This window comes from Vidua chalybeata, chromosome 29 (assembly GCF_026979565.1).
Source record: "Vidua chalybeata isolate OUT-0048 chromosome 29, bVidCha1 merged haplotype, whole genome shotgun sequence".
Lineage (NCBI taxonomy): Eukaryota > Metazoa > Chordata > Aves > Passeriformes > Viduidae > Vidua > Vidua chalybeata.
Genome location: NC_071558.1, coordinates 1968480 through 1996140, shown reverse-complemented (window position 1 = coordinate 1996140; position 27661 = coordinate 1968480). Strand labels below are relative to the sequence as shown.

The window sequence follows — 27661 nt, the reverse complement described above, 5'->3', positions numbered from 1 at the left end:
GGGACCTGGAGCAGGGATCTCATACTGGAATGTGTCCAGATCCAAGTGGATCCAATCCAGATCCACTCTGGGATCTAGTAATGGGATTCTGTACTGGGATCTGGCACTGGGATTCCAAACTGGGACTTGGAGCAGGGATCCCTTACTCGGATCTGGCACTGGAATCCCACACAGGGATTTGGCAGTGGGATCTCTTACTGGGATCCCTTACTGGGATCTCTCACTGGGATCTCATACAGGGATCCCTTACTGGGATCTCTCACTGGGATCTCATACAGGGATCTCTTACTGGGATCTGTCACTGGGATCTCTCATTGGGGTCTCTCACTGGAGTCTCCCATTGGAATCTTGCTCTGGGATCTCACCCAGGGGTCTCACATGGGAATCTTGTCTGGGGGATCCCACTCTGGGATCTCTGGGATCTCACACTGGGATCTCACCCATCCCCAGGGATCTCCGTTCCCCTGGGGACACTCCCTGGTGCTCTGGGGGTTTTATGGCCTGGTCATCATCATCATCACCATCATCATCATCATCACCATCATCATCATCATCATCATCATCATCATCATTATCATCATCATTATCATCATCACTGTCATCATCACTGTCATCATTGTCATCGTTATCATCATCGTCATCATCATCATCATCATTGTCATCATCGTCATCATCACTGTCATCATCATTGTCATCGTTATCATCATCATCATCATCATCTTCATCATTGTTGTCATCATTTTCATAATCATCATCATCATCATCATCACTGGCACTGTCATCATCATCGTCTTTGTCGTCGCCATTATCATTGTCGTCATTGTTACCATCATCATCATCATCATCATCATCATCATCATCATCATCAATGTCATCATCATCGTTGTCATCGTAATTGTCATCTTCATCATTCCCAGTGCAGTCGTTGTCATTGTCATTGTCATCATCATCCTCGCTGTCATTATCAGACATCATTGTCATTGCTGTCATCTTCATCATCGTCACCATCATCATCGTTGTCAGCATTGTCATCATCGTCATCATCTTCACCCTCACCATCGTCACCGCCGTCGCTGTCCCCAGTGTCCCCGTCCAGAACCTCCTGGAGCCGCTCCAGGACCTGCTCAGGCCCCAGCAGATCCTCCTCATCCTCATCATCCTCATCATCCATCCTCATCCTCATCCATCCTCATCCTCATCCTCATCCTCATCCATCCTCATCCTCATCCTCATCCTCATCCTCATCCTCATCCTCATCCTCATCCTCATCCTCATCCATCTCATCCTCATCCATCCTCATCCTCATCCTCATCCTCATCCATCCTCATCCTCATCCATCCTCATCCATCCTCATCCTCATCCTCATCCTCCATGTCCAGCCACACGCGGCTGGTCTGGGGACACGAGGGGACACAGGGTGACACGGGGGGACATGGGGGGACATGGGGGGACATGGGGGGACACAGAGTGTGGGGGACACCGTGGGGGGGTTACACTCACGTGGTCAGTGCCATTGACCAGGGGGGTGACCCCGGGGTGACACTTGGGGACACTGGGGTGACACGGGGGTGACACGGGGGTGACACGGTGACGTGGGTGTCCCCGAGTGTCCCCCGAGTGTCCCCCCAGTGTCCCCCCAGTGTCCCCCGAGTGTCCCCGGGTGTCCCCGGGTGTCCCCCGGGTGTCCCCGAGTTTCGGGGGTCCCGGGGGGGGGATGCCGGCCCCCCCCGCCCCCCCCCGCTCCCGGCCGTGCTCTGAGCTCGGAGTTTCCGCTCAGCGGCCCCGGGGGGGTTGGGGGGGGGGGGGGGGGGTCAGGGGCACCCCCAAATTTCACTTCCCCCCCTCGCCCCCCCCCGCGTGCTGTGTGTTGGGGGGGGGACTCAATTTGGGGGTGCAGAGCAGCTGGGAGTGGGGAGGGGGTGCCAGGGATGAGCCCCCCCCCCCCCCCCGGGTCCCCCCCGGTGTCGCCGCTCGGGGGGGGGGCGCGGGGGGTCCCCGGTGTCCCTCGGGATTGAGGCCGCGGAGGGGGGGGGGGGGGGGATGATCCGGGGGGGATTAATGCGGGAATCTCCCGGCAGCACCCGCGGCTTTCACCCCGCCCGGCACGGGGGGGGCTCGGCTGCGCCCCCTCCCCCTCCCCCGGGACCCCCGGGGCCCCCCCGGGGCAGCGCAGCCCCCCCCGAACCGCTGGGGGCACCCCCGGGACCACCGGGGGAAAGGGGGTGAGGGGAGATGGGGGGAATCGACCGTTCCCATGGCAACGGGACCCCCATGGCAACGGCATCCCCATGGCAACGGGATCCCCATGGCAACCATCCCCATGGCAACGGGATCCCCATGGCAACCACATCCCCATGGCAACTTGTTCCCATGGCGACCATCCCCATGGCAACCATTGGCTGTGACAACCATCCCCATGGCAACCACATCCCCATGGCAACCATCCCGATGAGAACCATCACCCATGGCAACCATCCCATGGCAACCACATCCCCATGGCAACTTGTTCCCATGGCAACCACATCCCCATGGCAACTTGTTCCCATGGCAACCACATCCCCATGGCGACCATCTCGCCATGGCAAGCTCTTCCCGTGGCAAACATCCCCATGGCAACCGCATCCCATAGTAACCATCCCCACAGGACAACCAAATCCCCATGGAAACTGCATCCCCGTAGCAACCATCTCCATGGCAACCACATCCCCATAGCAACCGCCTCCCACAGCACCCCCTCCTCTCAGCCTCCCGTTCCCATGGCAACCGCCCCCTCCCTGTTTCCAGGCTCCCCCCCGCCGGGGGAATTTGGGGCAAATTTGGGGGAATTTTGTGAAATTTTGTGGGATTTTGTGAAATTTTGGGACATTTGGGGAAATTTGGGGGAATTTGGGGGAATTTGGGGGAATTAGTGGGAATTTGGAGTAATTTGGAGAAATTTGGGGGAATTTGGGGGGATTTGTGGGAATTCGTGGAAATTTGGAGAAATTTGGGGGAATTTGGGGGGAAATTGTGGGGAATTTGTGGGAATTTTGGGGAATTTGTGGGAAATTTTAGGAAATTTGGGGGTCTGGGGGTCTCCCCTCCCCCTCCCTCCCTCCCTCCCAGTCCATCCCAGTACACGGGGGGGGGTTAAACTGGTTTATTGCTCTGCGGGGGGGGGGGGGGGGTCCGGGTGCCCCCCCAAATTCAGGGGGGTCCCGAGCCCCCCCGGGTTAGTTTTGGGGTGCGGGGGGGGCTCCGGGGGTCCCAAAAGGGGGGGAAGGGATCGATAATAGGATCGATAATAGGATCGATAATAGGATCGATAATAGGATCAATAATAGGTTTCCTTCTCCACCCAGCCTGCAAAAAAGGGGAGGGGGCATCAGGGGGGGCCCAAAACCCCAAACCCCAAAACCCAAAACCCCAAAATCCCAAACCCCAAAATCCCAAACCCCCAAAACCCCAAAATCCCAAATCCCCAAACCCCAAAACCCCAAACCCCAAAATCCCAAAACCCCACATGGGTGTTCCCCATATTTTTTGGGTCCCCCTCCCCATTTTTTAGGGTGTCCCCCCCCATTTTTGAGATGTCTCCCCCATTTTTGAGGTCCCCCTCATTTTTAGGACGTTCCCCCCATTTTTTTAGGTTGTCCCCCCATTTTTGGGTTCCCTCCCATTTTTGGGATGTCCCCCCTTTTTTTTCGCCTTCCCCCCCATTTTTTAGGGTGTCCCCCCCATTTTTTAGGGTGTCCCCCCCATTTTTAGGGTGTCCCCCCCATTTTTTAGGGTGTCCCCCCATTTTTTAGGGTGTCCCCCCCATTTTTTAGGGTGTCCCCCCCATTTTTTAGGGTGTCCCCCCATTTTTAGGGCGTTCCCCCATTTTTTAGGGTGTCCCCCCCATTTTTTAGGGTGTCCCCCCCATTTTTAGGATGCCCCCCATTTTTTAGGGTGTCCCCCCATTTTTTAGGGTGTCCCCCCCATTTTTTAGGGTGTCCCCCCATTTTTAGGGCGTCCCCCCATTTTTAGGGCGTTCCCCCATTTTTTAGGGTGTCCCCCCCATTTTTTAGGGTGTCCCCCCCATTTTTAGGGTGTCCCCCCCATTTTTTAGTGCGTCCCCCCATTTTTTTTAATTCCGCCCCATTTTTTTGGGGGGCATCCCCTGGGGTTTTTTTTTCCCCTCGTTTTTCCCCGCATTTTTTCACCCCCATTTTTTAGGGTGTCCCCCCCATTTTTGGGGTTCCCCCCCCCCCCGGTTTTTGGGGTGCCTCACCTCCGGGGTAGCGCCTCAGGATCAGTTTCCTCACCTCGTCGTAGGCGAAGATCAGCAGGGAATAGGGGAAGGCGCAGAACCACCAGGTGACCCTGGCCACAAACCCCAAAATTTGGCCACCCCAAATCCCGTCAAGGGGGGGGGGGGTCCCCCCAATTTTTTCAATCCCCCCCCCCAAATTTTTTTCATTCCCGTTTGCTGAGATTCCGCCCCCGATTTTTTTTTTTTTTGGTTTTCCCCCCATTTTTTTTATGGTTGGTGAGGGATTTTTTGGGTTTTTTTGGGGGATTTCGGGTTTTTTTTTTTTCAGGGGGTTTGGAGGGGAATTGGGGAGTTTTGGGGGGATTTGGGATTTTGGGGGGGGGGGTTTGAAAAGGTTTTGGGATTTTTTGGGGGAGTTTGGAGGAGAATTGGGGAGTTTTGGGGGGATTTGGGATTTTTTTTCAGGGGTTTTGGAGAGGAATTGGGGATTTTTTTTGGAACTTGGGATTTTTTGGGGGGTTTTGAGCGGTTTGGGAAATTTTTGGAGGGGTTTTGGAGGGGAATTGGGGATTTTGGGGGGGATTGGGATTTTTTGTGGGGGTTGAAGCAGTTTTAGGATTTTGGGGGGGATTTGGAAGGGGCATGAGGGTTTTTTTTGGGAATTGGGATTTTTTTAGGGTTTTGAGCAGTTTTAGGATTTTTTGGGGGGATTTGGAAGGGGCATGGGGAGATTTTTGGGGAATTGGGATTTTTTGGGGGGTTGGAGAGGTTTTAGAATTTTGAGGGGGAATATGGGGATTTTTTGGGGAATTGGGATTTTTTTAGGGTTGGAGCAGTTTTAGGATTTTGGGGGGGATTTGGAAGGGGCATAAGGGTTTTTTTTGGGGGGGGAATTGGGATTTTTTGTGGGGTTTGGAGCAGTTTTAGGATTTTGGGGGGGATTTTGAGGGGCATGAGGGGGTTTTTGGGGTCGGGATTTGGGGTGAGCCTCACTTGAGGGGGTACATCCGCAGTGCCACCCCCATGCCCGGGCAGTAGGACAGGAACGCCGCCAGCGCCGTCTCCTCCAGCAGCCCGAAAATCAGGATCTTGTTCCTAAAAAATTGGGGGGATTTGGGGTTTTTTAGGGTGTTTGGGGGGACTTGAGTTTTTTGGGGGGAGGTTGGAGAGGTTTTGGGATTTTTTGGGGGCGGGGTTGGAAGGGGGATGTGGGTTTGTGGGGGTTTTAGAGGGGAATTGGGGATTTTGGGGTGGTTTTGGGTGGGATTTTGGGGTGGTTTTGGGATGATTTTAGGGTGATTTGGGGTATTTTTGGGGTGGTTTGGGGTGGGATTTTGGGGTGGTTTTGGGATGATTTTAGGGTGATTTGGGGTATTTTTGGGGTGTTTTTGGGGTGTTTGGGGGGATTTTTGGGTGGGATTTTTGGGTGGTTTTGGGATATTTTTGGGTGGGATTTTTGGGTGGTTTTGGGGGGTATTTTTGGGTGGGATTTTTGGGTGTTTTGGGGGTGTTTTGGGTGGGATTTTTGGGTGGTTTTGGGGTGGTTTTGGGTGGGATTTTTGGGTGGTTTTGGGGTATTTTTGGGTGGGATTTTGGGGTGGTTTTGGGGTGTTTTGGGGTGTTTTGGGGGCGCTCTGTTGCACTTCATGCCCTGCTGGAAGACGGAGTTGCGGCACGTTTTTGGGTGGGATTTTGGGGTGGTTTTGGGGTATTTCTGGATGGGATTTTTGGGTGTTTTTGGGGTGGTTTTGGATGGGATTTTTGGGGTGGTTTTGGGGTGGTTTTGGGGTATTTTTGGGTGGGATTTTTGGGTGTTTTTGGGGTGGTTTTGGGGTGGTTTTGGGTGGGATTTTGGGGTGGTTTTGGAATGATTTTAGGGTGTTTTTGGGGTGTTTTGGGTGAGATTTTTGGGTGTTTTTGGGTGGGATTTTGGGGTGGTTTTGGGATATTTTTGGGTGGGATTTTTGGGTGTTTTGGGGGTGTTTTTGGGGTGTTTTTGAGGTGGTTTTGGGTGGGATTTTATGGGTGTTTTTGGGGTGTTTTTTGGGTGTTTTTGGGGTGTTTTTGAGGTGTTTTTGGTTGGGATTTTATGGGTGTTTTGGGGGTGTTTTTGGGTGGGATTTTGGGGTGTTTTTTGGGTGTTTTTGGGGTGTTTTGGGGGTGTTTTTGGGGTGTTTTTGAGGTGTTTTTGGTTGGGATTTTATGGGTGTTTTGGGGGTGTTTTTGGGTGGGATTTTGGGGTGTTTTTTGGGTGTTTTTGGGTGTTTTTGGGGGTGTTTTTGGGGTGTTTTTGGGGGCGCTCTGTCGCACTTCATGCCCTGCTGGAAGACGGAGTTGCGGCGGGTCTTGCAGATGATGAGATCCGCCCACTGCACCACGACGATGCTGGCGAAGAACGCCGTGTGGCACGTGAACTCCACCACCTTGCGCTGCTCGTACGTCTGCGCAACGGAACCGGGCCGAGAAACCGGGAAACCGGGGGGGAAACCGGAGTGAGAAACCGGGAAAACGGGGGGGAAACCGGAGTGAGAAACCGGGAAACCGGGGGGGAAACCGGAGTGAGAAACCGGGAAACCGGAGTGAAAAACCGGAGTGAGAAACCGGGAAACCGGGGGGGAAACCGGAGTGAAAAACCGGGAAACCGGGAGGGAACAGCGGGGAAACCGGAGTGAGAGACCGGGAAACCGGGAGGGAACAGCGGGGAAACCGGAGTGAGAAACCGGAGTGAGAAACCAGGAAACCGGGGGGGAAACCGGAGTGAGAAACCGGAGTGAGAAACCGGGAAACCAGGAGGGAACAACGGGGAAACCAGGAGGGAACCGGAGTGAGAAACCGGGAAACCGGGGGGGAACAACGGGGAAACCAGGGGGGAAACCGGGGAGGGAAACCGGAGTGAGAAATTGGGAAACGGGGGGGCAACCAGGGGGGAAACCAGAGTGAAAAACCGGAGTGAGAAACCGGGAAACCGGGAGGGAACAGCGGGGAAACCGGGGAGGAAACCAGAGGGGAAACCGGTGTGAGAAATTGGGAAACCGGAGGAACCAGAGTGAGAAACCGGGAAACGGGGGGGCAAACAACGGGGAAACCGGGGGGAACAATGGGGAAACCAGGGGGAAACTGGAGTGAGAAACCGGGAAACCGGGGGGGAACAACGGGGAGACCGGGAAACCAGCAGGGAACAGCAGGGAAACCGGGGGGAACTGGGAATGAACAACCGGGAAACCGGGAAACGGGATTGAATGGGAAACCGGGAGTGAATGGGAGAAATGGGGCGGAAACGGGGCAGAAATGCGGTGGAAATAAACGCGGGAATGGGGTGGGAATGGGGCATAAATGGGTGGAAATGGGTGTGGAAATGGGATGGAAGTTGGTGTGTAACCAGTGTGTAACCCATGTGTAACCTGTGTGTAATCGGTGTGTAACCAGTGTGTAACCCATGTGTAACCTGTGTGTAATCGGTGTGTAACCCATGTGTAACCCGTGTGTAACTGGTGTGTAACCAGTGTGTAACTGGTGTGTAACCCGTGTGTAACCTGTGTGTAATCGGTGTGTAACCCATGTGTAACCCATGTGTAACTAGTGTGTAACCCGTGTGTAACTGCGGTGTAACCCATGTGTAACCCGTGTGTAACTGGGCTGTAACCAGTGTGTAACCCCTGTGTAACCCGCGTGTAACCCATGTGTAACCCGTGTGTAACCCGTGTGTAACGGGTGTGTAACCCATGTGTAACCCGTGTGTAACCCGTGTGTAACCCGTGTGTAACTGGGCTGTAACCAGTGTGTAACCCGTGTGTAACCCGTGTGTAACCCGTGTGTAACGGGTGTGTAACGGGTGTGTAACCCGTGTGTAACCCGCGTGTAACCGCTGTGTAGGGTGGGTGTTAGGGTCCCTCACCCACTCCTGCCCGTAGGAATCCTCCAGGTCGTTCTTGGAGCGGTCGTCCCAGGCCAGGCGGATCCCGAGCAGCGTTCCCGGCAGGAACCCGTTCTCCGCCAGGATCACGAAGTAGGTGAAGAACCCGCCCAGAGCCTGGATCATCCCTGTGGGATCGGCATCGGGATCGGGATCAGGGCCATGGGATCGGGATCGGGACTGGGATCAGGGCCATGGGATCAGGATCAGAGCCATGGGATCGGGATTGGGATCGGGATCAGGGCCATGGGATCGGGATCAGAGCCATGGATTGGGATTGGGATCAGAGCCATGGGATTGGGATTGGGATTGGAATTGGGAGCAGAATTCGGGATCAGGGCCATGGGATCGAGATCGGGACTGGGATCAGGGCCATGGGATCGGGATCAGAGCCATGGGATCGGGATCGGGATCAGGATCGGAATCAGGGCCATGGGATCGGGATCGGGATCAGAGCCATGGAATTGGGATCAGGATCAGGATTGGGATCAGAGCCACAGGATTTGGGATCACCTTGGGACTCCTCACTGACCGATCTGGCCGTAGGCCATGCTGATGAGTGACCCCTGAGTGACCAGTGAGTGACCAGTGAGTGACCAGTGAGTGACCCCAGAGTGACCCTGAGTGACCGTGAGTGACCACTGACCGATCTGGCCGTAGGCCATGCTGATGAGTGACCCCTGAGTGACCAGTGAGTGACCACTGACCGATCTGGCCGTAGGCCATGCTGATGAGTGACCCCTGAGTGACCAGTGAGTGACCACTGACCGATCTGGCCGTAGGCCATGCTGATGAGTGACCCCAGAGTGACCCTGAGTGACCGTGAGTGACCAGTGAGTGACCACTGACCGATCTGGCCGTAGGCCATGCTGATGAGTGACCCCAGAGTGACCCTGAGTGACCGTGAGTGACCACTGACCGATCTGGCCGTAGGCCATGCTGATGAGTGACCCTGAGTGACCAGTGAGTGACCCCTGAGTGACCAGTGAGTGACCACTGACCGATCTGGCCGTAGGCCATGCTGATGAGTGACCCCTGAGTGACCAGTGAGTGACCACTGACCAATCTGGCCGTAGGCCATGCTGATGAGTGACCCTGAGTGACCAGTGAGTGACCCCTGAGTGACCAGTGAGTGACCACTGACCGATCTGGCCATAGGCCATGCTGATGAGTGACCCCTGAGTGACCCTGAGTGACTAGTGAGTGACCCCTGAGTGACCAGTGAGTGACCACTGACCGATCTGGCCGTAGGCCATGCTGATGAGTGACCCTGAGTGACCAGTGAGTGACCAGTGAGTGACCCCTGAGTGACCAGTGAGTGACCACTGACCGATCTGGCCGTAGGCCATGCTGATGAGCCGCTCGTTGACCAGTTTGTCGCTGCGGGGGTTCCGCGGTTGCCGTTTCATGATGTCGCTCTCGGCCGCCTCGTAGGCCAAGGAGATGGCAGGGACCTGAGGGGACAGCGGTGTCACCCGGTGTCACCCGGTGTCATCTTCTGTCACCCGGTGTCACTCGGTGTCACCCGGTGTCACCTTCTGTCACCAGTGTCACCTTCTGTCACCCGGTGTCACCTTCTGTCACCAGTGTCACCTTCTGTCACCCGGTGTCACTCGGTGTCACCTTCTGTCACCAGTGTCACCTTCTGTCACCCGGTGTCACACGTCATGGGATGGTGGCAGTGCCCAGGGACAGCAGGATTTGGGGTCTCTGGGGTGGATTTGGGGTCCCCAGGAAGATTTGGGATGGATTTGGGGTCATGGTTGGATTTGGGGTCCCAGGGTGGATTTGGGGTCCCTGGGTGGATTTGGAATGGATTTGGGGTCCCTGGGTGGATTTGGAATGGATTTGGGGTCTCTGGGTGGATTTGGGATCTGTGGGTGGATTTGGGATGGATTTGGGATCTCTGGGATGGATTTGGGATCCCTGGGTGGATTTGGGATCTCTGGGATGGATTTGGGGTCCCTGGGTGGATTTGGGATGGATCTGGGGTTCCCAGGTGGATTTGGGGTGCCCCTCACCATGTCGGTGCCCAGGTCGATGCAGAGGATGGTGACGGTGCCCAGCGGCAGCGGGATGTTGGCGATGATGAAGAGCAGGAACGGGGTGATCTCGGGGATGTTGCTGGTCAGGGTGTAGGCGATCGACTTCTTCAGGTTGTCGAAGATCAGGCGGCCTGGGGGGGACAGCGGCGACCCCACGTGTCCCCAAACGTCCCCAAATGTCCCCAGTGCTCCCAATGACCCCAATGTCCCCGGTGTCCCATATCCCAAACACCCACAAATGTCCCCATTGTCCCCAATGACCCCAATATCCCAAATGCCCACAAATGTCCCCAATGTCCCCAATTCCCAATTCCTCCAATGTCCCAAATGTCCCCAATGTCCCCAGTACCCCAACATCCCAAACACCCATGATGTCCCCAATATCCCAATATCCCAATATCCCAAATGCCCACAAATGTCCCCAATGTCCCCAATTCTCAATTCCTCCAATGTTCCCAATGTCCCCAGTACCCAAATATCCCAAACACCCATGATGTCCCCAATATCCCAAACACTCACTATGTCCCCAATGTCCCCAATACCCCCAATATCCCAAATACCCACAAATGTCCCCAATGTCCCCAATTCCCAATTCCTCCATTGTCCCCAATGCCCCCATTGTCCCAATGTCCCCAATTCCCAATTCCTCCATTGTCCCCAATACCCCCAATGTCCCCAATGCCCCCAATATCCCAAACGTCCCCCATGTCCCCAGCACCCCCAATACTCCCAATGCCCCCAGTGCCCCAATATCCCCAATGTCCCCAAATTCCCCAAGGACTCCACTGTCCCTAATGCCCCCAGTTCCCCCAATACCCGCCATGTCCCCGATGTCCCCAAACCCCTGTGCCTGTCCCCGACCTTCCTCGACGCCGGTGACGATGGAGGCGAAGTTGTCGTCCAGCAGGATCATGTCGGCCGCCTGCTTGGACACGTCGGAGCCGGCGATGCCCATGGCGATCCCGATGTCCGCCTTCTTCAGCGCCGGCGAGTCGTTGACGCCGTCACCCGTCACCGCCACGATGGCGCCCTGGGGGCATTGGGGACAGTGAGGACATCGAGGGCACTGGGGACGCTGGAGACATTGGGGGCTTTGGGGACACGGGGGGCATTGGGGACACGGGGGGCATTGAGGTATTGGGGACATCGAGGGCATTTGGGACACTGGAGACATTGGGGGTTTGGGGGACATGGGGGGCATTGAGGTATTGGGGACACTGGGGGCTTTGGGGACACTGGAGACACTGGGGGCTTTGGGGACACTGGGAACATTGGGGGCTTTGGGGACACTGGGGGCATTGGGGACACGGGGGGCATTGAGGTATTGGGGACATCGAGGGCATTGAGGACACTGGAGACACTGGGGGCTTTGGGGACACTGGGGGCATTGGGGACATTGGGGACACTGGGGACACTGGGGGCATTGGGGACATTGGGGACATTGGGGGCTTTGGGGACACTGGGGACATTGGGGGCTTTGGGGACACTGGGGGCATTGGGGACACTGGGGACATTGGGGACATTGGGGACACGGGGACACTGGGGGCATTGGGGACACGGGGGGCATTGAGGTATTGGGGACATCGAGGGCATTGGGGACACTGGAGACACTGGGGGCTTTGGGGACACTGGGGACATTGGGGGCTTTGGGGACACTGGGGACACTGGAGATATTGGGGACATTGGGGACACTGGGGGTACTGAGGGTTTTGGGGACACTGGGGACACTGGGGGCTTTGGGGACACTGGGGGCATCAGGGGTATTGGGGACATCGGGGATACTGGGGACATTGGGGATATTGAGGGCTTTGGGGATATTGGGGGCTTTGGGGACAGTGGGGACATTTGGGATATTGGGGACATTGAGGCCATTGGGGACATTGGTGGCTTTGGGGACACTGGGGACATTGGGACTGTGGGGAACATGGAATATTGGGGACATTGCGGGATTGGGCACATAGGGGGCATTGGGGACATTTGGGATACGGGGGACACTGGGGACATTGGGAACATGGGGAACACGGGATATTGGGGACGTTGGGGAACTTGGGACATCGGTGGCTTTGGGGACACTGGGGACACTGGGGTCATTGGGAATATTGAGGACATTGGGGATATTGAAATGAGGTGCTAAGGGGACAGGTGACACAGGTGACACAGGTGACAGGTGACACAGGCGACACAGGTGACAGAGGTGACAGAGGTGACAGATGACACAGGTGACACCAGTGACACAGGTGACAGGTGACACAGGTGACACAGGTGGCACAGGTGACACAGGTGACAGGTGGCACAGGTGGCACAGGTGACACAGGTGACACAGGTGACACAGGTGACAGGTGGCACAGGTGACACAGGTGACACAGGTGACACAGGTGACAGGTGACACGGGTGACACAGGTGACACAGGTGACACAGGTGACAGGTGACACGGGTGACACAGGTGACAGGTGACACAGGTGACACAGGTGACAGGTGACACAGGTGACAGGTGACACAGGTGATACCGGTGACACAGGTGACACAGGTGACAGGTGACACAGGTGACAACGGTAACACAGGTGACACAGGTGACATCGGTGACACAGGTTACACAGGTGACAGGTGACACAGGTGACACAGGTGGCACAGGTGACACAGGTGACACAGGTGACAGGTGACACAGGTGACACAGGTGACAACGGTGACACAGGTGACACAGGTGGCACAGGTGACACAGGTGACAGGTGACACAGGTGACACAGGTGACAACGGTGACACAGGTGACAGGTGACACAAGTGACACAGGTGACACAGGTGACAGGTGACACAGGTGACACAGGTGACAGGTGACACAGGTGACAGGTGACACAAGTGACACAGGTGACACAGGTGACAGGTGACATCGGTGACACAGGTGACACAGGTGACACAGGTGACACAGGTGACAGGTGACATCGGTGACACAGGTGGCACAGGTGACACAGGTGACATCGGTGACACAGGTGACACAGGTGACAGGTGACACAGGTGACACAGGTGACACAGGTGACAGGTGACACAAGTGACACAGGTGACACAGGTGACAGGTGACACAGGTGACACAGGTGATACCGGTGACACAGGTGACACAGGTGACAGGTGACACAGGTGACACAGGTGACACAGGTGACAGGTGACACAGGTGACACGGGTGACAGGTGGCACAGGTGACACAGGTGACAAGGACAGGGCCGTGTCACCTGTCTCTGGCAGCCCTCGACGATGATCAGCTTCTGCTGGGGGGACGTGCGGGCGAAGACGATCTCGGTGTGGTTGCGCAGGATCTCGTCCAGCTGCTCCGAGCTCATGTCCTTGAGGTCCGAGCCGTGCACCACGCACGCCTTGGCCTCCCTGGGGGTCACGGCGGGGTCAGCGCCCCGAAATCGGCACCCCAAAAGTCCTGGGAAAACCCCCTGGGACCCCATCCCCCATCCCAAATCCCAAGTCCCAAATCCCCATCTTGTCCTTCAGGTGTGACCCGTGCACCAAACACACCTTGGCCTCTCTTGGGGGTCACGGCGGGGTCAGCGCCCCGAAATCGGCACCCCAAAATCGGCACCCCCAAATCGGCACCCCAAAAGTCCTGGGAAAACCCCCTGGGACCCCATCCCAAAACTGCCTTCCTCTGCTGCCCCCCCCAGCTGCTCCCAGGCTGCGTCCTTCAGGTGTGACTGAAACACACCTTGGCCTCCTTGGGGGTCACGGGGGGGGTCAGCACCCCAAAATTCCTGGGAAAAACCCCTGGGACCCCAAAGTCCCCTCAACTTCCCCACCTGTCTCACCTGGGGCTCACCTGGGGCTCACCTGGGGTTCCCCTGGCTCACCTGGGGCTCACCTGGAGCTCACCTGAAGCTCACCTGGGGTTCCCCGGCTCACCTGGGGTTCACCTGGCTGACGGGGATGTTGAGGCGCGCCGCGATGTCCTCCACGGTCTCGTTGCCCTCGGAGATGATCCCGACGCCCTTGGCGATGGCCTTGGCCGTGATCGGGTGGTCCCCGGTCACCATGATCACCTGGGGGACACTGTCAGCACCTGGGGACACCTGGGGACACCTGGGGACACCTGGGGACACTTGGGGGTACCTGGGGACACCTGGGGGCACCTGGGGACACCTGGAGACACCTGGGGACACTTGGGGACACCTGGGGACACCTGGGGACACCTGGGGGACACTTGGGGACACCTAGGGGTACCTGGGGACACCTGGGGACACCTGGGGACAGCTGGGGACACCTGGGGACAGCTGGGAGCACCTGGGGACACCTGGGGGACACTTGGGGACACCTGGGGGTACCTGGGGACACCTGGGGACACCTGGGGACAGCTGGGGACACCTGGGGACAGCTGGGAGCACCTGGGGACACCTGGGGGTACCTGGGGACACCTGGGGGTACCTGGGGACAGCTGGGGACACCTGGGGACAGCTGGGAGCACCTGGGGACACCTGGGGGACACTTGGGGACACCTGGGGGTACCTGGGGACACCTGGGGACACCTGGGGACAGCTGGGGACACCTGGGGACAGCTGGGAGCACCTGGGGACACCTGGGGGACACCTGGGGACACCTGGGGGTACCTGGGGACAGCTGGGGACACCTGGGGACAGCTGGGAGCACCTGGGGACAGCTGGGGGACACTTGGGGACACCTGGGGGTACCTGGGGACACTTGGGGACACCTGGGGGTACCTGGGGACAGCTGGGGACAGCTGGGAGCACCTGGGGACATGTGGGGGACACTTGGGGACACTTGGGGGGACACCTGGGAGACACCTGAGGGCACCTGGGGGCACCTCGGAATGGGAGGGGCAAGGGGGGGTCCTGGGCAAGCTCAGGGGGGTTTTGGGGTCCCGGGCGGGGATTTTGGGATCCCGGACAGGCTCAGAGGGGTTTTGGGGTTCCGGGCAGTGTTTTGGGGGTCCCGGGCGGGGATTTTGGGGTGCCGGGCAGGCTCAGGGGGGTTTTGGGGTCCCAGGCGGGGGTTTTGGGGTCCCGGGCAGGGATTTTGGGGTGCCGGGCAGGCTCAGGGGGATTTTGAGGTTCCAGGCAGTGGTTTTGGGGTTCCGGGTGGGGATTTTGGGGTGCCGGGCAGGCTCAGAGGGGTTTTGGGGTTCCGGGCAGTGTTTTGGGGGTCCCGGGCGGGGATTTTGGTGTCCCGGGCAGGCTCAGGGGGGTTTTGGGTTTCCAGGTGAGTTCAGGGGGGGTTTTGGGGTCTGGGTGGGTTCAGGGGGGTTTTGGGGTCCCGGGCAGGGATTTTGGGGTGCCGGGCAGGCTCAGGGGGGTTTTGGGGTCCCGGGCAGGGATTTTGGGGTGCCGGGCAGGCTCAGGGGGGTTTTGGGGTCCCACCTTGATGCCGGCGCTCCGGCACTTGCCCACGGCGTCGGGCACGGCGGCGCGGGGGGGGTCGATCATGGACATGAGCCCCACGAAGCAAAGGTCGCTGGTGGGGAAATTCACCTCGTCCGCGTCGAAACGGAACCCGCGGGGGAACTTGTCCGGGGGCAGGTACAGGTGACAGAACCCTGGGGACACCGAGGGGACAGTGAGACCCCAAAAACACCCCCAGGATCTTCTGTACAGGTGACAGAACCCTGGGGACACCGAGGGGACAGTGAGACCCCAAAAACACCCCCAGGAATGTCTGTACAGGTGACAGAACCCTAGGGACATTGTGGGGACAGTGAGACCCCAAAAACACCCCCAGGATCTTCTGTACAGGTGACAGAACCCTGGGGACACCGAGGGGACAGTGAGACCCCAAAAACACCCCCAGGAATGACTGTACAGGTGACAGAACCCTGGGGACACCGAGGGGACAGTGAGACCCCCAAAACACCCCCAGGATCTTCTGTACAGGTGACAGAACCCTGGGGACACCGAGGGGACAGTGAGACCCCAAAAACACCCCCAGGATCTTCTGTACAGGTGACAGAACCCTGGGGACACCGAGGGGACAGTGAGACCCCACAGGGACCCCCAGGAATGTCTGTACAGGTGACAGAACCCTGGGGACCACCAGGTCCCCCCAGAACCCTCTCCCTGAGCCCCCCCAGCTCCAGGTAGGCGTTCTGGAAGGTTCCTCCATGTTCTTATCCAGGCTTTTCTCCACCAAATCTCCTCTGGATCCCCTTCCAGCAACCTGGAGACCCCCAAATCCCCCTCAGGACCCCCCCCCCCAGCCCCCCGGGTGTACCCAGGCCCCTCTCCCCGAGCCCCCCCAGTTCCAGGTTGGGGCTCTGAATGATTCCTCCTCCCCCTCATCCAGGTCCTGCTCTCCTGGGGACCCCCAAATCCCCCTCAAGACCCCCCAGGATCCTCCCCAGGACCCCCCGGGCATATCCAGGCCCCTCTCCCTGAGCCCCCCTAGCTCCAGGTAGGCGTTCTGGAAGGTTCCTCCATCTTCTTATCCAAGCTCTTCTCCCCCCAAATCTCCTCTGGATCCCCTTCCAGCAACCCCGGGCCCCCCAAATCCCCCCCAGGACCCCCCGGGCGTACCCAGGACCCTCTCCCCGAGCCCCCCCAGCTCCAGGTAGGCGTTCTGGAAGGCCTCGCGCATCTCCTGGTCCAGGGGCTGCTCCTGGCCCTGCAGGAGGATGCGGGAGCAGCGGTCCAGGATGCGCTCGGGGGCTCCCTTCATCACCAGCAGGTAGCCCTGGGGGTCCTCCTCGCGCTCGTGGATGGACAGCTGGACACGGGCACGGCCAGGGGACAGCGGGGTCACTCGCCACGGTCAGCGTGGGGTCACCCGCAGGCTGCCCGGTGTCACCCAGCGCCACCCCAGGGTCACCCACAGGCTGCCCGGTGTCACCCAGAGCCACCCCAGGGTCACCCACAGGCTGCCCGGTGTCACCCAGAGCCACCCCAGGGTCACCCACAGACTGCTCGGTGTCACCAGGGTCACCCAGAGCCACCCCAGGGTCACCCACATGCTGCCCGGTGTCACCCAGAGCCACCCCAGGGTCACCCACAGACTGCTCGGTGTCACCAGTGTCACCCAGAGCCACCCCAGGGTCACCCACACCCTGCCCGGTGTCACCCAGAGCCACCCCAGGGTCACCCACACCCTGCCTGGTGTCACCAGTGTCACCCAGAGCCACCCCACAGTCACCCACAGGCTGCCCGGTGTCACCAGTGTCACCCAGAGCCACCCCAGGGTCACCCACTGAGTGTTCTGGTGTCACCCAGTGTCACCCAGAGCCACCCCAGGGTCACCCACACCCTGCCCGGTGCCCCCAGTGCCCCCAGTGCCCCATCCCAGTGCCCGCAGTTCCTCATCCCAGTGCCCCCAGTGCCCCCAGTGCCCCATCCCAGTGCCCCCAGTGCCCCATCCCAGTGCCCCAATCCAGTGCCCCATCCCAGTGCCCCCAGTTCCTCATCCCAGTGCCCCCAGTGCCCCCAGTGCCCCATCCCAGTGCCCCCAGTGCCCCATTCCAGTGCCCCCAGTGCCCCCAGTGCCCCATCCCAGTGCCCCCAGTGCCCCATCCCAGTGCCCCCAGTGCCCCCAGTGCCCCCAGTACCCCATCCCAGTGCCCCCAGTTCCTCATCCCAGTGCCCATCCCAGTGCCCCATCCCAGTGCCCCATCCCAGTGCCCCCAGTGCCCCGTGCCCGCAGCACCTGGTACTTGTTGGTGGAGTTGAAGGGGATCTCGGTGACTTTGGGGTTGCGGTCGCGCATCCTCTTGACGGAGCCGCACGACAGCTGGATGCACTTGAGCAGCGCCGACTCGGACGCGTCGCCGGCCGTGTCCCGCTGCGGGGGGACACCGCTGTCACCGCTGCCACCGCGCCTCGGGGGCCGCGTCCCCTCCCCCGGGTCCCGGGGACCCCCCGACCTTGGAGATGGAGACGTTCTCCTGGCCCGGCTTGAACACGGCGCGGTTACAGAGCCCCGCGATGCGCGCCAGGGCCGCCCACGTGGGCGAGCGCTTGTCGAAGGTGGCACCTGGGGACACGGGGCACCGTCAGGGCACGGCCGGTGTCACCCACTGACCACCCTGGTGCCACCCACTGACCACCCTGGTGCCACCCACTGACCACCCTGGTGTTACCCAGTGACCACCCTCGTGTCACCCACTGACCACCCTGGTGTTACCCAGTGACCACCCTCGTGTCACCAGTGCCACCCACTGACCACCCTGGTGTCACCCAGTGACCACCCTGGTGCCACCCAGTGACCACCCTAGTGTCACCAGTGCCACACATTGACCATCCTCGTGTCACCAGGGCCGCCCACGTGGGCGAGCGCTTGTCGAAGGTGGCACCTGGGGACACGGGGCATTGTCAGGGCACGGCCGGTGTCACCCACTGACCATCCTGGTGCCACCCAGTGACCACCCTGGTGTCACCAGTGCCATCCACTGACCACCCTGGTGTCACCAGTGCCACACATTGACCACCCTGGTGTCACCAGGGCCGCCCACGTGGGCGAGCGCTTGTCGAAGGTGGCACCTGGGGACACGGGGCACCAACAGGGCATGGCCGGTGTCACCCAGTGACCATCCCTGTGTCACCAGTGCCACACATTGGTGCCACCCACTGACCACCCTGGTGCCAGGGGATTGGCATTCCAGGGCATCAGGGTTTTGGGAGATCAGGGTTCCAGGGCATTAGGGTGCCAGGGCATTGGGGTTTTGGGGCGTCAGGGTTTTGGGGGACTGGGGTTCCAGGGATTTGGGGTTTTGGGGGATCGGGGTTTCAGGGGGTTCGGGTGCCAGGGGGTTTGGGTACCGAGGTCCCAGGGCATTGGGGTTCCAGGGGTGCTGGGGGCACTGGGGGTTTTGGGGTGCCCCCCACGCACCCGACTGGTCCTCGGTGGTGTCGGCCTCGTGGATCTGGTTGTCGAACCACATGTGGGCCACGGTCATGCGGTTCTGGGTGAGGGTCCCGGTCTTGTCGGAGCAGATGGTGGAGGTGGAGCCCAGGGTCTCCACGGCCTCCAGGTTCTTCACCAGGCAGTTCTTGCGCGCCATGCGCTTGGCAGTCAGCGTCAGGCACACCTGGGGGGCGCCCCGGGGTGTCACGGGGGTGGGACCCCCGCTATGGGGTGAACAGACCCCCCACAACCCCAAAAGTGGCCCCAGAGCCCCCACAGTGTGCCCCCAGCGTGCCCACAATACCCCATTGTGATCACCTGGTCATCGGGGCCAGGCACACCTGGGGGGCACCGCGGGGTGGGACCCCCCCTATGGGGTCTGGGGTCCCTCCCCAGCACCCCAAAATGATCCCAGTGCCCCATATCCCCCTTCCAGTGCCCCCTCCCACCGTGACGGTGGCCAGCAGCCCCTCAGGCACGCTAGCCACGATGACGCCCATGAGGAAGAGGATGGTCGAGCCCCCCAGTAATGCCTCTATTGCCCTCCCAGTGCTCTCCCAGTGCCCTCCCAGTGCTCCCAGTTCCTTCCCAGTGCCCTCCCAGTACTCCCAGTGCCCCCTCTCACCATTCGATGTCCCTGCCCCCATGACACCCATGCTCCTCCCATGTTCCCGTACCCTCAGTACCCACCGTGACGGTGGCCAGCAGCCCCTTGGGCACACTAGCCACAATGACGCCCATGAGGAAGAGGATGGTGAAGCCTCTCGGTAGTGCTCCCAGTGCTCCCAGTGCCCTCCCAGTGCTCTCCCAGTGCCCTCCCAGTGCTCCCAGCCCCTCACCGTGACGGTGGCCAGCAGCCCCTCGGGCACGTTGGCCACGATGATGCCGATGAGGAAGATGACGGCCTCGAGCCAGGTGTAGCCGAGGATGAGGGAGAGGATGAAGAAGGAGAGGCCGAGGAAGACGGCGACGCCGGTGATGAGGCGGATGAAGTGCTCGATCTCCATGGCGATCGGCGTCCGGCCCACCTCCAGCCCCGAGGCCAGCGAGGCGATGCGGCCCATCACCGTCCGGTCGCCCGTGGAGATGACGATGCCCCGCGCGGTCCCTGGGCGGGACAGAGGTGACACGGAGGTGACACGGAGGTGACACGGAGGTGACACGGAGGTGACACGGGGCCTGGGGACACGGCGGGGGCCCACCTTCGACGCAGTTGGTGGAGAAGAAGCAGATGTTGCGCGTCTCCAGCGGGTTCTCGTGCGTGAACTCCGGCGAGCGCGTCTGCGGCTCCGACTCGCCCGTCAGCGAGGAGTTGTCCACCTTGGGGGGATTCGGGGGGTTGGGGTACGGGGGGATTGGGGTTATGGGGGATTCGAGGGGATTGGGGTACGGGGGGATTGGGGGGATTGGGGTTGTGGGGGGATTCAGGGGGATTGGGGTATGGGGGGATTCAGGGGGATTGGGGTTGTGGGGGGATTCGGGGGGTTTGGAGTACGGGGGGATTGGGGGTTTAGGGTTGTGGGGGATTGGCAGGGATTGGGGTTATGGGGGATTCAAGGGGATTGGGGTACGGGGGATTCAGGGGGATTGGGGGGTTTGGGGTTGTGGGGGGATTGGGGTTATGGGGAGGATTGGGTGGGGTTGGGTGGGAATGGGGGGGGATTGGAGGGGATTGGGTGGAATTGGGGTTATGGGGGGATCGGAGGGGATTTGGGGTATGGGGGGTATTGGGATTATGGGAGGGATTGGGTGGGATTGAGTGGGAATGGGGGGGATTGGGGTTATGGGGGGGATTGGGGGATTTGGGGTTGTGGGGGGGGGGATTGGGTGGGATTGGGTAGGGTTGGGTTGGAATGGGTGGGGTTGGGTGGGGTTGGATGTCCCCCCGTGCCCACCTTGCAGCCATGGGAGATCATCCTCATGTCCGCGGGCACCCTGTCCCCACTCAATGTCCCCAGTGCCCCTAATGCCCCAATGTCCCCAGTGCCCCCAGTGCCCCCAGTGTCCCCAGTGCCCCCCCAGTGTCCCCCGTGCCCCCCGTGCCCACCTTGCAGCCGTGGGAGGAGATGATCCTCATGTCCGCGGGCACCCTGTCCCCACTCAATGTCCCCAGTGCCCCTAATGCCCCAGTGTCCCCAGTGCCCCCAATGTGCCCAGTGCCCCCATTGTCCCCAGTGCCCCCCCATTGTCCCCAGTGCCCCCCCAGTGTCCCCAGTGCCCCCTGTGCCCACCTTGCAGCCATGGGAGGAGATGATCCTCATGTCCACAGGCACCCTGTCCCCACTCAATGTCCCCAGTGCCCCCAATGTGCCCAGTGCCCCCATTGTCCCCAGTGCCCCCCCAGTGTCCCCTGTGCCCCCAGTGCCCCCCCAGTGTCCCCCGTGCCCCCCGTGCCCACCTTGCAGCCGTGGGAGGAGATGATCCTCATGTCCGCGGGCACCCTGTCCCCTCCCTTCACCTCCACCAGGTCCCCGACCACGACGTTCTCGGCGTTGATCTGGATCTTCTCGCCCTCGCGGATCACCAGCGCTTGCTGGGGGGGGGCACCGGGCACCTCAGGGGGTGCCCGCCCCCCCCCCCCCCGGGACCCCCCCGGCCGTGCCCCCGCTGCCCACCTGGGGCACCATGTTCTTGAAGGAGTCCATGATCTTGGAGCTCTTGGCCTCTTGGTAGTAGGAGAAGCAGCCGGTGACGATGACCACGGCGGCCAGGACCACCCCCAGGTACAGCTGGCACCGGGTGGGGGGCACCTCAGCACCTGGGGGGCACCGTGGGACCCCCAGGGCGGGGTGACAGGGAGGGGACACCCTCGGTGCTTTGACATCCCCCCACACCCACAGCTGGGCCCCCCGAGAGCTGGCACGGGGCGGGGAGGGGACAAGGGGCCACCAGTCTGTGCCACCCCCAATGCCAGTGTCCCCAGGGCCAATGTCCCCATGGCGCCTGTCCCCATGATCCCAGAGCCCCCCCCCGTGTCCCCACAGCGCTCCTGTCCCCCCTCACTGTCGTGCCCCTCGTGCCACCACCACCATGCCCCTGTCCCCCTCAAGGTCCCTGTCCCCACGACACCCATGCCACCCCCAGTGTCCCCCGTGGTGTCCCTGTCCCCTCGATGTCCCTGTCCCCATGACACCCATGCTCCTCCAATGTCCCCGTACCCTCAGTGCCCCCCGTGCCCCCCGTGTCCCCAAGCCCACCATATCCCCAGTGTGCCCAGTGTCCCCATGTCCCCCATACCCCTGGTGCCCCCGGTGTCCCCGGTGTCCCCAGTGTCCCCAGTGTCCCCATACCCCCTGTGCCCCCGGTGTCCCCAGTGTCCCCAGTGTCCCCAGTGTCCCCGGTGTCCCCATATCCCCTGTGCCCCCAGTGCCCCTGGTGTCCCCGGTGCCCCCGGTGCCCCCGGTGCCCCCGGTGTCCCCATACCCCCCGTGCCCCCGGTACCCCTGATGTCCCCGGTGTCCCCATACCCCCCGTGCCCCCGGTGTCCCCGTGTCCCCGTGTCCCCTCACGTTGTCGTTGGAGGGCTCGTCCTCCATGGCGGCCTGGATGCCGTAGGCCAGGAAGCAGAGGATGGCTCCGATCCAGAGCAGGATGGAGAAGCCCCCGAAGAGCTGCCGGCAGAACTTCACCCACTCGGGGGTCGTGGGCGGCGGCGTCAGCGCGTTGGGGCCGTCCTGCACCAGGATCTCGGCAGCGCGGGCGTTCGTCAGCCCCTGCGGGGACACGGGGACACGGGGACACGGGGACACTGTGACACCGGGGACACGGGGACACGGGGACACGGGGACACGGGGACACCGTGACACCAGAGACACGGGGACACGGGGACACAGGGACACGGGGACACGGGGACACCGTGACACCGGGGACACGGGGACACAGGGACACTGTGACACCGGGGACACAGGGACACGGGGACACCGTGACACTGTGACACCGGGGACACGGGGACACGGGGACACTGTGACACCGGGGACACGGGGACACCAGGACACTGTGACACCGGGGACACGGGGACACCGTGACACTGTGACACCGGGGACACGGGGACACGGGGACACCGTGACACTGTGACACCGGGGACACGGGGACACGGGGACACCAGGACACTGTGACACCGGGGACACGGGGACACAGGGACACTGTGACACCAGGGACACGGGGACACCGGGGACACGGGGACAACGGGATACTGGGATACTGTGACACCGGGGACACGGGGACACCGGGACACCATGACACCGGGGACACGGGGACACCAGGACACTGTGACACCGGGGATGCGGGGACAGGGGGACACCGGGACAACGGGATATGGTGACACCGGGGACACGGGGACACTGGTAGACTGTGACACCGGGGACAGCCAGGGGGACACGGGGCACCAGGGACACCGGGGTACACCAGGGACACAGTGACACCAGGGACACGGGGACACCAGGGACACCCCAGCCCTGCCAGGGGACACGGGGCACTGGGGACATCAGGGACACAGTGACACCAGGGACAGCCGGGGCGACACGGTGACACCGGGGACACAGTGACACCGGGGACAGCCCAAGGCGTGGGGGGGAATGAGGGGTGTGGGCAGGGGACATTGGGGACAAGGGGGTATGGCCAGGGGTCACCCACAGGGACAGGAGGGATGGGGATGGCACTGAGGGTGGGATATGGGGACAGGGGGACATGAGGACACGGGGACACGGGGACACCCACAGGGACACGGGGACATCTTACCCGGGACAGGTCCACCTGGTACTTCCTGCCCAGCTCATCCAGGGACAGTTTGTGATCATCCTGAGGGACAAATGCCACCCCTGTCACCCGTGTCACCCCAGCCAGGCTGGAGGGCCAGCTGTCCCCCTGTCACCCATGTCCCTCTGGCTGGGGTGGCATGGCCAGCTGTCCCCAGAGTCCCACATCGCCCACGTCACCCACGCCACTGTGTCACCTCAGCTGGGTGACATGGGACAGCTGTCCCCATGACCCCAGTCACCCCAGCAGGCTGGCATGTCCCCATGTCACCCACGTCCCTCTGGATGGGATGACACGGCCAGCTGTCCCTGGAGTCCCATGTCACCCATGGCACCCATGTCACTGTGTCACCCATGTCACCCATGTCCCCCACATCTCTCACGTCATCCATGTCACCTGTGTCCCCAGGAATGCAATGACATGGCCACCATCCTTGCGTCTCTCGTGTCCCCTGTATGCCCCATGTCCCCATGGTCCCAGTGTCACCCATGTCCCCATGTCCCCTGTCCCTGTTGCTGTCCCCGTGCCCCCCATGTCCCTCCATCCCAGTCACTGTCCCCATATCCCCTGTCCCCTCGCTGTCCCCTCTCTGACCTGTGTCCCTTCTCTGTCCCCTCTCTTTCCTGTGTCCCCTCGCTGTCCCCTGTCCCTGTCCCCTCACTGTCCCATGTCCCCTGGGAAACCCAGGGGGTCACTGTCTCCCTGTCCCCTCTCTGTCCCCTGTCCCCTCGCTGTCCCGTGTCCCCTCACTGTCCCCTCACTGTCCCATGTCCCCTCTGTGTCCCCTCACTGTCCCCTCACTGTCCCATGTCCCCTCTGTGTCCCCTCTCTGTCCCCTGTCCCCTTGCTGTCCCGTGTCCCCTCACTGTCCCCTCACTGTCCCATGTCCCCTCTGTGTCCCCTCACTGTCCCCTGTCCCCTCGCTGTCCAATGTCCCCTGGCTGTCCCCTGTCCCCTCCGTGTCCCCCGGCTGTCCCTGTCCCCTGGCTGTCCCCTGTCCCCTCTCTGTCCCATGTCCCCTGGCTGTCCCCTGGCTGTCCCCTGTCCCCTCTGTGTCCCCTCCGTGTCCCCCGGCTGTCCCCTGTCCCCACTCACCAGGTTCACCTCCTTCTTGAGCTCGTCCAGCTCCTTCTCCTTCTGCTTCCTCTTCCCGCCGCCGTTCTCGGACGTGGTGGCCGCGGGCGAGTACTCGCGGCCGGCCTGCGGGGACCCCCCCGCGTGGGCACGGGGACCCCCCCGGCGGGCAGGGGACCCCCCCGGTGCCACCCCCGCCCCCCCGCCAGCCCCGGGCCAGGGCCATTACCGTGGGCGCGGAGGTCACGGCCAGCACCGGCGTCACCGTGGCCACCGGCATCGTCGGCGCGGGGGGGGGCGGCGGGCACCGGGCACCGGGCGGGCGGGGGGGGCACGGCGGGGGGGGCGCGGGGGGGTCAGCGGGGGTCACTGGGGGTGGGGGGGGGGTGGTCATCGGGGTGGCACTGTGGTCATTCAGGGGTCACTGTGGTCATTGAGGGGTCACTGTGGTCATTGAAGGGACACTGGTCATTGAGTGGTCACTGTGGTCACCAGGGTGGCATTGTGGTCACCAGGGGGTCACTGCGGTCATCAGGGTGGCATTGTGGTCATTGAGGGGTCACTGTGGTCACCAGGGTGGCATTATGGTCATCGTGGTGGCATTGTGGTCATTCAGGGGTCACTGTGGTCACCAGGGGGTCACTGCAGTCATCAGGGTGGCATTGTGGTCATTGAGGGGTCACTGTGGCCATTGAGGGGTCACTGTGGTCACCAGGGTGGCACTGTGGTCATTGGAGGGTGGCATTGTGGCCATGGGTGGGGTCATTGTGGTCACCAGGGTGGCATTGTGGTCATTAAAGGGTCACTGTGGTCATTGAGGGGACACTGTGGTCATGGGGGTGGTCACTGTGGTCACCAGGGCCTCACTGTGGTCACCAGGGTGGCACTGTGGTCATTAAAGGGTCACTGTGGTCATTGAAGGGACACTGTGGTCATGGTGGGGGGGGTCACTGTGGTCATCGGGGTGGCATTGCGGTCACTGGGCAGTCGCGGTGACAGGTGGCATTGGGGTCATTGGAGGGTGGCATTGGGGTCACGGGGGGGTCACTGGCCACAGGGGGGGGTCACTGTGGTCACCAGGGTGGCACCGCGGCCATGGGGGTGTCCCTGTCACCAGGGGTGTGTCGTCGTCACCGTGGGCATGTCACTGTCACTGTGGGGGTGTCACTGCAGCCGGGGGGGTGTCACTGTCACCGTGGGAATGTCACTGTCACTCTGGGGGTGTCACTGTCACTACAGGGGTGTCACCGTCACCCTGGGGGTGTCACTGTCACCACAGGGGGGTCCCCACACCAATGGGGGGGTTCCCCACCAGCCGGGCACAGGACCCTCCCACTCCTCGGGGGGTGGCACTGTCCCCTCCTGTCCCCTCCTGTCCCCTCCTGTCCCCTCCTGTCCCCAGGGGTCCCCGGGTGGCCCGGCCGGGGGGGGGCCGATGTCATGGAAAAGCTCCGGGAGCCAAAACCAACACCGGGAGCGGGGGGGGGGGACTGGGGGGGGGCTCGAGTTACCGGGGGGGGGGCACTGGGGGCACCCCCACCCCCCAACCCACGGGGGGGGGGGCCCTGCCGCACCCCCCAACACGGGGGACCCCAATTGTGGCTCAGCACTGGGGGGAACCCACCTGAGGGACCCCCCCGCATTTGGGGGGGGGGGGACAGGGGGGGTGTCGGGTGTCGCCAGTGTCCCCCCCCCCCTCCCCCCACCTTGGGGACAGCGCCAAGGGGACACCCGCGGGGGGGTCGAGGGGGGGGGAGAACCCCCACCCCGCGGGGTCCCCCCCGATTTTGGGTGGGTGCCCGGGGTGGGGGGGGGGGTTCCGTTGGGTTTGGGGGGGGTCGCGGCGGTGCCAGCGGCGCGGGGGGGGGCCGGGGGACACCGTGGGTGGGGGGGGGGGGGCGGGCGCGGGGCCAGCGGCGCTCGGGGCCCCCCCGCGGGCGTTGCCAGGGCACCGAGAGCGGGGCTCGGGGCAGCCGCGGGCACCGAGCCACGCGCGGGGGGGGGGGGGGGCGGGGGGGGGGGTCCCGCCAACGGGGCTGGCGATTTCCAGCGCGGGGGGGGGGGCGAGTTTGGGACCCCCACCCCTAAAAAAAGACCCCTGCTCATGGGGGGGTCTGCGGCCCACGCGCGTTCTGCGGCCCCTCGGGGGTTTTGGGGGGCACCGCGGGGGGGGTCGGGGGAAAAATTTGGGGTGGGGGGTCCCGCGTGGGGCGGTGCCACCTGCGCAGGTGGCACACGGGGGGTGCCCTGGCAGAGCGGGGGGGGGGGCTGTCCCGCGTGGGGAGGGTCGGGTCTGTGATTTTGGGGGGGGGGAGGGGGGGTCTAAGGGTGGGGGTCCCGCGCGGGGGGTGCCCGGTTGAGTGGCGGGGCGTCCGGGGGGTGCTCCGGGTGTCGCGGGGTTGTCACGCGTGGGGGCCCGCCCGGGGAAGGGGTCCCGGGGGGGTTTTCCGGTGGGGGGGGGGGGGTGAGTCTGTGGGGGGGGTCCCGCGTGCTTTTGGGGTGCCGCGAGTGGGTTTGGGGCGCCCCGCGTGTGTTTGGGGTGCCCCGGGTGGGTTTGGGGCGCCCCGCGTGGGGTCGGCTCCGCGCGTGGGGGTGCCCGGTTGGGGCGGGGGTGGGTGGGCACTGTGGGGAGGGGGGGGGGGGGTTCAGGGTTGGGTTTTTTTTTCTTTTTTTTTGGGTTTTTTTTTTTTTTTTGGGGTGCCCCGCGTGGCTCCGCGCCCCGCGTGGCTCCGTGCCCCGCGTGGGCGCCCCGGGCCGCCCCTACTCACCCCTCTGCCCATGGCGCTGCCGTCGCCGTTCCCAGCCCGG

General features: G+C 62.0%; 1 protein-coding gene across 5 annotated transcripts; it reads right to left on the bottom strand.

Annotated features, from left to right (window-relative positions):
* Window positions 1-3124: 3124 nt before the first annotated feature.
* Window positions 3125-27661, bottom strand: LOC128801198 (sodium/potassium-transporting ATPase subunit alpha-2). Of its 5 annotated transcripts, none has more exons than XM_053966916.1 (23): window positions 27622-27661; window positions 24875-24979; window positions 23762-23821; window positions 22534-22737; window positions 21640-21753; window positions 21423-21557; window positions 20227-20344; window positions 19864-20132; window positions 19010-19208; window positions 18045-18154; window positions 17828-17962; window positions 16708-16897; window positions 15559-15734; window positions 14090-14226; window positions 13414-13564; window positions 11054-11222; window positions 10169-10323; window positions 9478-9601; window positions 8130-8275; window positions 6545-6675; window positions 5228-5329; window positions 4253-4344; window positions 3125-3342 (listed from the first exon to the last, which is right to left on the bottom strand). In XM_053966916.1, exons 1-23 carry the CDS (start codon window positions 27631-27633, stop codon window positions 3314-3316), a joined length of 3063 nt encoding a protein of 1020 aa, XP_053822891.1. In that variant the 5' UTR covers window positions 27634-27661; the 3' UTR covers window positions 3125-3313. The 5 variants fall into 5 exon arrangements, with proteins under 5 accessions (XP_053822891.1, XP_053822890.1, XP_053822886.1 ...); XM_053966915.1 differs by lacking the exon at window positions 27622-27661 and adding an exon at window positions 25083-25161; XM_053966911.1 differs by lacking the exons at window positions 21423-21557; window positions 21640-21753; window positions 22534-22737; ... (1 more) ...; window positions 24875-24979; window positions 27622-27661 and adding an exon at window positions 21072-21129.

What these genes read in the sequence shown, in the direction of transcription:
- LOC128801198 (XM_053966915.1), bottom strand. Translation starts at nt 25,133, where the DNA reads ATGCCGGTGGCCACGGTGACGCCGGTGCTGGCCGTGACCTCCGCGCCC. An exon ending in TCTCCTCCCACGGCTGCAAG is followed by an intron (nt 20,345 to 21,422) that starts GTGGGCACGGGG and finishes AATCCCCCCAAG; the next exon opens with GTGGACAACTCCTCGCTGAC. An exon ending in CACCACCGAGGACCAGTCGG is followed by an intron (nt 18,155 to 19,009) that starts GTGCGTGGGGGG and finishes CCGTGTCCCCAG; the next exon opens with GTGCCACCTTCGACAAGCGC.